General features: G+C 51.0%; 1 protein-coding gene across 1 annotated transcript; it reads right to left on the bottom strand.

The window, feature by feature from the left end:
* Positions 1–915: 915 nt before the first annotated feature.
* Positions 916–4,292, bottom strand: NMB (neuromedin B). The gene is given in 4 exon segments (XM_004617506.3): positions 916–1,077; positions 1,079–1,186; positions 2,450–2,622; positions 2,980–4,292. Coding segments are annotated over 4 exon segments (570 nt in total). The 5' UTR covers positions 3,134–4,292; the 3' UTR covers positions 916–942.
* Between the last annotated feature and the right edge of the window lie 7,620 nt (positions 4,293–11,912).

Here is an 11,912-nt window from a genome sequence, read left to right on the forward strand (position 1 = left end):
ACCCGTGGCGTATTCGACGTGCCAAAAACAGTAACAAGGGGGCCGGAGTGATAGCACAGAGGGTAGGGCGTTTGCCTTGCATGCGGCCGACCCGGGTTCGATCCCCGGCATCCCATATAGTCCCCCAAGCACTGCCAGGAGTAATTCCTGAGTGCAAAACCAGGAGTAACCCCTGAGCATCGCTGGGTGTGACCCAAAAAGCAAAAAAAAAAAACAAAAAACAGTAACAAGTCTCACAATGGAGACGTTATTGGTGCCCGCTCGAGCAAATCAATAAAGAATGGGACGACAGTGCTACAGTGCTATATCCTGCCACATTTAGGACATAGTTTAAAAAGTTTACCTGAAATTCTCATTTAACTGGATATTCTGAATCTGGTGTGTGTGTGGAGGGGGGTGGTATCCACACCGGCTGTACTCAGGGATCACTGCTGGAGGGATCCGGGGACCCTCTCTGGTGCCAGGGATAAAAATGGGCTGGCTACATGCAAGGCAAGCACCTTACCCACTGTCCAGCGCTGATGTTCTGTATTTTTTTATTTGCTAATTTTGGGAACCCAACACAGGCCAGGAAGAGTAAGCAATCTGGATGCCAACTCCACTGCCTCCCTCCTCTGTCCACACACACACCTGGAAGCTTGGGGAGATAAGGGATCCAAATGAGAAAAGCCCCTCTGGGAGCACCTCCACCAGTAGGTGGCAGAACCATGCCTGGTCCACAACCTGGTATAGCACAGGAGTGAAGAAGGGGCTTGCTGAATGAATCAGAGTCCAGATCTGTGCTAGGCTGGTGTCATAGAAAGTTCGGGGCTTTTGCAGCCAGCCTATCTCCACTAAACAACCCATCCTCCTGCTATCCCCCTTTCCCTCCCATTCCTCAAACATGGCTGGAAGGAGAGGACCAGGCATTCTATGTAAAGGGAGGGGCTTTTATTCACAACTTCAACAAAGGAACAAGAAATACATGGGAACATGATTTGCGTCTGCATCAGCCGTATTCCCGGTGACTGAACCAGAGATCTCAGTAATGATGTAACAAATTTGAGCCCAGGATTTACATCCAGGAGGAGCCACTACTTAGGGTCCCATTCAGCACCTTTCCTGGGTGGGCACAATCTAAGCCACGGCGTTGTCGTATCTTCCTCACTAGTGGCAACACTTCTGCAGCGTTGGCCCCAGCAGCCTCCTGTACTGAAGCGGAAGACAGAGGAATTGACCAGTGCACAGGGCCTCCTGGTGTCCCTAAGTGGTAGGCATGATGGAGTCAGACTCTCAGCTGAAGCTGCCGTGTCCCTCCACCCCAGCACTTTCTCCCCACAGGCGTCCTGAAGGCACCAAGGGAAGCCCCACCCCATGTTGTGGTCAGGATATTTAAGGAGCTTGTGAAGGTCAAGTTGAAGTGTGGTACCCGGCCAGTGTCAGTATCTCCCCTCCATCTGGAGCCTCCATCCCATGACACTCTTGGCCTGAGAGGATCCAAGTGGTCTGCCAGGTTCAGCCTCAGAGACCAACAGCCCCTGAGGTGACAGCCCCCTCCTGTCATCTGGAGTCCTTGCAGATGTGTGCTCCTTGAGCAGGGAGTTAGTGAGAGTCAGGAGGGAAGGGGGGCACCTTCTCTTGAGGGCACCTCCCTTCTCTCACGATGTGCGCAGAGGGATGTGGAGGTGAGTCAGCAACAAGTGCTGTGGGGCTTGGAAGTGGCAACAGCCCCGTCACTCGACTTACCCATGCCCCCATTGTAGGGATGAGGAACATGGTACGTGTGCAGGATAAGTGACATTTGTAGGACCCTAGCCAGTGGTCCTCAGGGCTGCTCAGGGGACTATGCTGTACCAGGAATCAAATCTAGGCAGAGCTGATGATTTTCCCCGCCCGGTTAAGTGCCATTTGTGAGGCTGCTGAGCCTAATCTGTACGCTCAGATCCCAGGCCGGCCACACACAGCAAGGAAAGCGGTGTGGCATGGGGCGGTGCTGAAGCAGGGGCACAGGGGCTGCCCTTCAGCAGGCTAGAGATTCTGGAGATTAAGGCTGGCACTCTGGGCTTGGGCTCCTTCCCTGTCCTGTGACCGGACGAATTGGGGAGCAGGAGGAAGAGGTGCTAGAGTGGAGAGAGCCCTGCTAAATTTCTGAGCGCACACAGGATGCCCTATACAGAGGTGTCCAGCCTGAAAGGCTGGTGGCAGCAGACCACAGGTCAGGGTCAGCACAGCCCGCTGCTCTGGCCCTTCTCTCGGCTCCCTGGGCTGAGCTTCAGGCCGGGGCCTATGGAAGGGCACTTGCTGCCTCTGTTTCTCCCATTTTCCTTTTGGCACTGCTGGAATTAAACCCAGGCACAAGGACATGCAAGGCTCGCATCCTGTTACCGAGCCACATCCCCAGCCTCTGAGTGTGGCTCCCTGGCTTTCCGGGACCCACACTCATCCTTGGGCCCTGGGGTGCCTGACTCACCTGGGGGCTTGGCCCTGGATTGCCATGGCCCAGGCCCAACACTCTCTTGAGGAGGAGGATCCTGAGCAGGTCAGGACTCAGCTGCAGCTGCCTGTCCCTCAGGGAGACCTGGGGGGTTGATTCCAGTGGGGTTGGGCTGGGGGGCTCCAGACTCTTCTTGCCCATGAAGTGACCTGCAAAGGAGGTGTCAGCGGGAGGACCCTATTCCATCTCCCTCCAATCAGTGCTGCTCAGCCCGGGTGGTGCTCTCCTGGCGGGCGGGTATGAGGGGTGGGGTGGTAACTGTACCAGGAGAGCAAGGAAAGGAGCGCCTGAAATGCAGCAGGCAGGGAAGTTGGCAAAGGGCATGGGTCTTGCTTCCAGGGAGCGCCAGTCCCGCTCTGCTGTACGCTCAGAGATCTGAGGTCAGAAACTCAAGTACCCCATGCAGTTAATCAGTGAGCCCAGGGGTCCACAGTGGGGTCTGTGGCTACAGAGTGACTGGAGAAGGGGGCGGGCTGGGGGCAGGCGGAGGGCGACCCTGCACTTACCCGTGGCCCAGAGGTTGCCCCGCGGGTGCACACGGATCTTGCTGGCTGCTCTGCCACTGGGCTCCGGGAGGTCCCAGCTGAGCGGGGCGGCGCCAGCCACCAGCAGCGGGAGCAGCAGGATGAGCAGGCGAGGACGCCCCGCCCGGCGGCTCATGGCTGGGTCGCGGATCGGTCCTGAAGTGCTGCCGCTCCCTGAGAAGCCTCCTTTAAATGGGGAGCGGGGGCGGAGCCTGCCCCGCGGAACCGCCCCCCAGCGCCTGTCGACCCACACCCTGCACGTGGGCCCCGCGCCCCCGCTGTCCTGCGGGGTCCCTCCTGCTTCCACGGTCTGTGAGTCAACTTCCCTCTCCGCGTCCCCCTACTAGGTAAAGTGGGGCTCCGACACCTCGCAGCCCCAGACTCACTCTCTGGGACCCTGCCCCGGCATCTCTCCAGGTAACCTGGAAATCACAGCGAGAACGCAGGCGGGGTGCAGGTGGTGCAACACGGAACCCCCAACCCCACTAGCTGCCCAAGGGCGCCCCCAGCCCATGACCTCCCTTCTGCACGGAAACTGGTATGGCCACAGCGCCGCAGGCAGGCAGCAGCCCCAGGTAAAGGGCTTCCCTCTCCGCCCTCAAGGAGCCACCGCCCAAGCTGCGGCAAAGAGCAGGGGCCAGGGGGCCTCACCGAGGAAGTGCTGAACCAGTGTGAGTGATGGAGGCGCCCATCCCTGTGCTGTGGCCCCCTTAGACCCGCTCCCCAGTCCCGTTCTGGGGGCGCTCGGATCATTCCTCTGCACCAGCCATAATGGGGCAAATACAGAAGCAGGCAAAGCCATGCCTAGTGCCCAGGGGCAGTGGCACCCTCCCTTCCTGGTCCTGCCCCGCCTCCCTGCCCCGCACTCACACCTCCTGCTCTGCTGTCTGCTGAGCCACCATGGACCGATATAGCTCTTAGCACCTTCCCGCTGCAGTCATTCCCCCAGCGGCCGGGCCCCACCGCGGAGTGCCCGAGCAAGCACGGGAACAGAGGAGCTGGAATCGGGTTCTGCCTTATTCCACCACCCAGCAGGTTTCTCTCACTTCAGTTACAAACAGGAAGGGGTAGGTGAGCTTCATGCCGAGATGTCACCAGACTTGTGGGGTATTCACACCACTCTCCTGGGCCCTCAAAGTCTCAGGGGAGATGCTGCTTTCCCGAAAACACATCCACTCATGCCTGAGCAGCAAGTTCCGGGCGAGGCCAAGCTATGGTACCCACCCGAGTCCCATCTCTGCTGCCCTGCGTGGGTTGGAGCTAGGGTTCAATTCTAAAAGCTAACTTGCTCTTAAAATTTGTTTTGGGGCCATACCCAGCAGTGTTCAGGACTTGCTCCTGGCTTGGTTCTCCACTCAGGAATCACTCCTGGCGTGGATCAGGGGACCATAAGGGATGCTGAGGAACGAACCTGGGTCAGCTACGTGCAATGGCAGGTGCACTACTCTTTGTACCCTGTGGCCCTGGAAGGTGATTTATACTCAAGCCAATGCTGCCAGCTTTGCTTCCAGCTCCAGTCACATGTACCTGAGGCGGCGGCAGCCCCAGGGCCAACTCTGAGGCAGCATACCAGGATAGGGAGTTCCTGGGCACTACATGGGGTGGCTTCCCAGTGGGGCCTCACAGCCAATGCCAGACTCTGGGTTTACCAGAGCAGGGACCTCCACCACCAACCATGTGTTCTCCCAATCCACTCAGATGTCATGGAAAGTCTCAAGGCCTTCCCAAAAGGGGCTGGCAGTGACACGAGAGCTTGAGAGCTTAGTCTGACCCCTCCTGGGATCTTACAGCAGAGGCACCTGCAAAAACGGAGGAGAGTCATACGCAGAACAAGCCGAAAAGGGACAAGGTGAAAGATCTGTGACAGTCCTGTTTTAACCAACACCAATAAACTGTACTTTTATTGGGGAATTGAGGGGACAAGCCACACCTTGCAGTGCTCAGGAGTGACCCTTAGTGGTGCTCGTGGGAACATATGCAGTCCTGGGGACACTCAAAAAGCCATGCACTATGCTTTGGCATCAATGATTGCTTAAAATAAAGGACACAGAGCCAGCAAGACGACTTAGTGGGCTGAGTGCATGCTGTGCATATGGGAGGACTGAGTTTAATCCACTGTACCAGATAATTCTCCAAGCACTGAGCTGGGAGTACCCCCTCAGCACTGTTGGATGCAGTTTCAAATATGAAAAAATACAAAAATTAAGGACATATATTGTTTTTGCTGTACCTTCATCAAACTGGAACCACAAATAAATAGTGCCTTTCATAAAATAGTCTTTCATTTTTTAAAGAGCACTTACATGCATACTACAGAATCACCAACCCAACTTTGTTGTAGGAAAGACTAGTACAAGTGCCTGTGTTATAGTTTGACTTGGGTACAAAGTAAGTCAGCTGCAGAGAAATGAAACAAATGGAGAAAACCAGTGTGTGGACTTGGAAAACTCGAACAGCCTGGGTATGTTGGCAGATCACGTCTCATATGCATGAGGGGTCAATCCCAGCACCAAAAGGAAAATAGGTGCAAAGTGTAGGACCAGGGGCTGGAGCAATAGCACAGCGGGTAGGGCGTTTGCCTTGCACGCAGCCAACCCAGGTTCGATTCCCAGCATCCCATAAGGTACCCCGAGCACCACCAGGAGTAATTTCTGAGTGCATGAGTCAGGAATAACCCCTGTGTATCGCCGGGTGTGACCCAAAAAGCAAAAAAAAAGTGTTGGGCCAAATACATAGTGAAAAGCAGAAAGATAAAGGAGACATCAGTGAGGGCCTGAGTGATAGTACAGTGGGGAGAGCGCTTGCCTTGCTTGTGTCCCCAAGTGCTTCCAGGAGTGAGCCAGGAAAAAGCCCTAAGCACAGCCCCATGGTGTAGTCCTAAAATGAAAGTGTGAAAGTTTGCGGGCGGGCGGGGGGGGGCACGAGACAAGACGAGGACGGGGGCATGGGATGGGAGCAGAAAGAGGGAGGGGGGAGAGAGAGAGAGAGAGAGAGAGAGAGCGAGCTAGAAAGCATGAGCCCTGAAATGATGACAAAGCTGCTCAGAATCTGACTGTAACATCTCATACACACACACCCCTTACCCCGCCCCACCCCCTGGCTGCCCAGGCCCCTGACCAACCTGCAAAAGGCACACACTGCAGGCAGCTTGGAGGTCCAATGAGTTTCAGAGTTGGAGGGCACTGTACAGCCTGGAGAGCAGCAAACCTTTAAGGGGGAGTCATGGGTACTGGATACAAAAGCCCAACAAAGGGATTTGCTAGACAACCGCATTAATCTTTAATAAGAAAATATTTCAGACTGAGATGGCCAAGGTATGAAATGCGTATTTACTGGTTTGGGGGCTACGCCCAGCTGTGCTCAGGACTTACTCCTGGCTCTGGGGTATGGAGCGTGGGGTACTGAGCCAGAGTCAGCTGATGCAAGGTAAGCTCCTTACCTGCTGTGTTATCCCTTCCAGCCCCAAGAAATGCTTTTTCAAAAGGCAATCTTCAGGAGTTGGGGCACAAACTTTAGCTTGATCCCTGTTCTTCCCTGGTTCCTCCATGTCCCACCAGGGTAGGGAGTGACTCCCAAATACAAAGCCAAAATCAGCACCCTCCAATTAAAAAAAGAAACCTTGAAAGAATGAGAAATGACCTCTGTGTAATGAAAGATGAGCCAACAGTGTACGGAAGGGCACAGTTGCAGTTAGTTATGTCTCCTGGACCAACACCCACGCTGATCTGCTTGTAGCATCTCTGTATTATGAAGGGAGGTAGGGTGGGAGGGGGCACGTTTCAGTCACCGAAACACTCACCAAACTCCAGATTAAATGCTTGGAAATCTGGCGCTGAAGTGATCGGGGAAGGGCATTTGATTTGTATGTGGCCAACCTAGATTCCGCATCCCATGTGATCCTCCAAGCACCACCAGGAGTAATTCCTCAGTGCAGAGCCAGGAGAAACCCTGAGCACCCAGGTGTGGCCACCCCGAAAAAAAGAAACTCTGAATGCCTGGCAATCTGCCGAAAATTCAACTTCTACCAGGAGAGAAAACCCATGAAGACCTCAGCAACCTATGAAAAATTTCAAGAGCTCTGGGTTGTATACCAAACCTTAAGAGTGTCACTGGATTCTGTGAGAGCAGGACTGGATCACATGATAAAAGCAAATAAATTCTGACATCACAGACAAGATAATCCTGGACACATCCTTCAATGTCTGGTTTCTCTCTTTTGTGAAATGCAAGAAAATAAAAATCTGTTAAAAATTCAACTTAGCAGAGCACACAGCATATTCTGAGTACTCAATATTAGCTGGATCCCAGGAAAAGCAAAGTCTACCTTGAGAACAAAGCGCACGGCAGGGGAAGAAAAGGCCTCCTGAACAGCAGTAAAGCTGTGGCGCTGACGCACAGTCAACAGCAGCTATTGCCAAATGCCTATCACGTTATGAGTTGTTTAATAAACCAAAATGCGAGGTGTCTACTTCAACTCCTCATTGATTCCAAGAAATGAGTTCTTACAGTGTTCCTTTTTTAAATAGATAGGCTGACAGTTGTTTTTTTTTTTTTTTTTTGCTTTTTGGGTCACACCCAGCAATGCTCAGGGGTTACTCCTGGCAGTGCTTGGGGGACCATATGGGATGCCGGGGATCGAACCCGGGTCGGCTGCGTGCAAGGCAAACACCCTACCCGCTGTGCTATCGCTCCGGCCCCAGGCTGACAGTTTTGATCAACGTTTCATGCAAGCTGATTTACGCTTTACCTAATATAAATACTGAAATTCTCTTAAATAAGAGACTCCTTGAATTAAAGCTGTAATCCCACTTACAAAGTCTAAGTAAATGAACAATTTAAGGACGGGTTCTAGGGAATTATTATTAATCATAAGTAGGTGACATACCCTAAACTCCTGAGTCATAGAACATCAACCTATAGTTCAAAAGTTATATTCAATATAACAACTATACATAGTGGGCCAGATCAATAGAACAGCAGGTAGGGCATTTGCCTTGCATGGGGCTGACCTGGGTTCAACCCCCAGCATCCTATATGGTCCCCCAAGTACCACCAGGAGCAATTCCTGAGTGCAGGAGTAACCCCTGAGCATTGCTGGGTGTGGTCCAAAACTAAACAAAACAAAGAAACAAAAAACTATATAGAAGAGTACCTATTGCTTTTATAGCATAAACTCAAAAGAAAGGTAGAAAAAGTATTCTTGGTCGGGGCCGGAGCAATAGCACAGCGGGTAGGGCGTTTGGTCTGTGAGTCCAAGAGACTGGATATAATTGATTCAAATGAGGGATAACTGGAAGACGAGAACAAGAAGTGAAATGGTGTTGCTTTGGGTCACACCTGTGGTGCTCAGGAGACCGTGCGGTGCAGGGGATCAAACCCAGGGACCCCATGCAAAGCATGTGCTGTAGCCCTGGGTCATCTCCCGGGCACTGGTCTTGACTTAGTGCCTTCAAGGAGCTATGTGGGGAGTGAGACAGTAAGGAGACAAGGCATTTTGACAGGAAAAGTCACAAAAGAAGGGCTTAAACAGTCAAAGGTAGCAAGAAGCACTATGCACCAGAGGGCTTGGTTGAGAACAAATGACACTCCACTTTCAAGCTTCCTATGATCATTGTAGTTCTGATCCTCTGAGGAAAAGGTCATTTGCACGGAGCTCTGTTAAGGTATTCCTGTCCAATCTCTAAGGAGTTCTTGGCCAAAGACGAGCTCCTCTTACTCCTCCTTACCTGGCAGAGAAGAATGATACCCAGTACAGGTGCTGAATGAAAAGTTCTCATCAGGTGAAGAGTAAACTGGTGCTCTAGTCAGAGCTATCAGGACAAGGGCTGGAGAGATATCACAGATATCATATAAGAGCCTGCCTTATATGCAGCAGACACCTGGATTCAATCTCCAGCACTACATATGGCGCCCTAAGACACACCAGGAGTGATCCCTGATGGAAAGCCCCATCCACTATATTCTGAGGGGTTATCTATACATGATAATGTTTATGCAAATTACCAAAATATGCACTTAAGGCTCACAGTCTTTAATCTAAGCCAAGGCTCTTAGCACCTCTAACAAGCAAACAGCCCTTTCTCCTCACATCAAGAAAGAGAATACAGGAAAAGGCCAAGACTGACTGACTGACTGACTGACTGACAGAGAGAGACACACACACACATACACTCAGATGAAAACATGATTAATATAAAAAAAATTCTCCGGGACTGGAGCAATAGCACAGCGGGTGGGGCATTTGCTTTGCACAAGGCCAACCCGGGTTCGATTCCCAGCATCCATATGGTTCCCTGAGCACTGCCAGGAGTTAATTCCTGAGTGCATGAGCCAGGAGTAACCCCGTGCATCGCCAGGTATGACCCAAAAAGCAAAAAAAAAAAAATCTTCACAGGGAATATGCTGTTTCAGTGGAACTAGAGATAAAGTTCTCTGATTCAAATGTGGCCAGGCCAAGATAATGCACTTCACTCAATAACAGGAAACTACGAATCACTTTAATGATTCATAAGCTCTATTTCAGAAGCAATAGCTCAACAATAATGCTCCCGTAAGTTAGTGCCTCTGATCCCGCGAATTATTCTTCTCAACATTTAGTTGATGCTGTGAGATGCTACTGGGAAAAACAGCCACAGTGTCTGTCTACCAAGCAGGGCCCCAGAGCCACCAGTACATGCTCACATACACAAGCTGCAGAGGCTGCAGTGCTGAGACAGAGGAAGAACAGTCACTCTGTGAAGAGGGTGAGACTCAAGCACAAGAACACAAATGAGGAGATAACACAGCAAAAACGGCAGCACTGCACAGGATGCTTATGTCAGCTGTATTAGAAGTTGGAACTTGGGGGGCTGGAGTGATAGCACAGCGGGTAGAGCATTTGCCTTGCATGCAGCCGACCAGGGTTCGATTCCCAGCATCCCACATGGTCCCCTGTGCACTGCCAGGAGTGATTTCTGTGTGCAAAGCCTGGAATAACCCCTGAGCATCGCTGGGTATGACCCAAAAATTAAAAAAAAAAAAAAGAAGTTGGAACTTGGGGCCAGATTGATAGTATAGCGAGAAGGTGGCTTGTCTTGCATGTGGCATTCAATCTCTGGTACCCCATATGGTCCCCCAAGTTTGCCAAGAGTGATCCCTGAGTACCACTTGGCCCCAAAACAAACAAAAAAACAAAACTAAAAAAACCAAAAAGCTTTGAGTTTCACCCACAGGTCATATGCAGGGTAAATATAGTATTTTATCCCAAAAGAAGCATTCCCTTTCCTTCTTCTTCTTCATTTTTTTTTTTGTTTGTTTGTTTCTGGGTGGCACCTGGCAATGCTCAGGATACCAGGCAATGTAGGAGGTTGAGCTGGCGGTTCCAGCCTGCATTCCTGTCCTCTCAGGTATGTCCTGGACCTGAGAAGCATTTCTTGCAGTAAACAGAGTACTGACATTAATTTACAGGTGGAAATTCTCTAAAGTGGGCACAGAGTGGCAATCTTTGAGGAAACTGGAACACACGCCACCAAAGTGACAAGGGACTGCCAGGTGTGCCCCAACAACAAAAAATACTAGGAATTTAACTCTCCCCCACTTCACAAACCTTGCCTTCTCTGAATCTGCGTTAGAGAAAAGCAAAGCCTTTTTTTTTTTTCCCTTTTTGAGTAATACCCGGCAATGCACAGGGGTTACTCCTGGCTCTGCACTCAGGAATTACTCCTGGAGGTGCTCAGGGGACCATATGGGATCCTGGGAATCGAACCCGGGTTGGCCACGTGCAAGGCAAATGCCCTACCGTTGAGCTATCACTCCAGACCCGAGCAAAGCATTTTTATTTCAGGCTAGTACACTGATTCAAAGATTTAAACAATGTGATTACACCTCAGAATAATTTAGTTATTGCTTTCAACTAAAGTGTCCAGAAGAGGGAAAAGAAAATATTCACCCATCTGGGTAAGAAAATGTGCGCATGAGGGAAAAAAATTATTTTTTCCTTCTAATATGTGTTTAGGGAGAACTGTGGCTAGCTGGTAAAAACAGGTCAAGGAGATGTCCACACAGGGAAACTGGGATCACGGAGAAACCTGGTTCCAAGCTTAGCCAGCAAAGCAGAGGAGTGCCAGAGGGCTTGGAAGAAGATAGCCATGCATCAACCCCATCTGCCTCAGGTAGCGAGGGCAAGTGTACCCATCTCATACACAGGAGTGCCCTGCTAGCTCCCAGGCTCCTAAGGAGACTGAAGTACGATCATGCCCACAGGCTCTGGCCAGCACTGATGCCAGCTTCATACCCTATTAGGTTCTTAGCGCCCATCCTTCAGGCCCTGGATAATGGGTTCTGCACTACTTCCTGTGGGGAGGCACTATTCTGTTCAGCACATCAACTGTGCCAATTCTCACCCATTACCAGCACAGAACAGACCTGTCTCTGCCTCAGCTGGAGAGGTGACAGAAACCCTGCATGAGGCCAACACAGACAAGTTGTGTTTGTCTCGCTTATTATGAGACACTTAAATTAAGTGTATTTTGTGCTTAAAACCCATCATTGTACCCTTCGTTCCCTTTTTCCCCCTAAGTGCCTGAACATTAAAGGAGAAAAACAGAATTGGATTTGGCACTCACCACTTCACAAACCTTGCCTTCTCTAAATTTGCATTAGAGAAAAGCAAAGCCAGGCACTCAGAACTGGCTCAGGCCAAGACATGATCAGAGAAAGCAAGAAATCAAGCAGGTGCCCCAGCGCCTTCCTCCTGCCTCCTCCTCCTCCTTCTCAGGCCATGGGGAAGACAGGCTGAGAATATCTCAGGTGTTGGAAAGGTTATAAATCTACTGCAAAGTGAGATCTTTCTGAACTTCACAGCAACATAAGCTGGTTTTATCCACATTGAAGTCATGCCTGAGTGAAGAATCAATTTTATGACTAAGATTTCCTCA

This window comes from Sorex araneus, chromosome 6 (assembly GCF_027595985.1).
Source record: "Sorex araneus isolate mSorAra2 chromosome 6, mSorAra2.pri, whole genome shotgun sequence".
Taxonomy (NCBI): domain Eukaryota; kingdom Metazoa; phylum Chordata; class Mammalia; order Eulipotyphla; family Soricidae; genus Sorex; species Sorex araneus.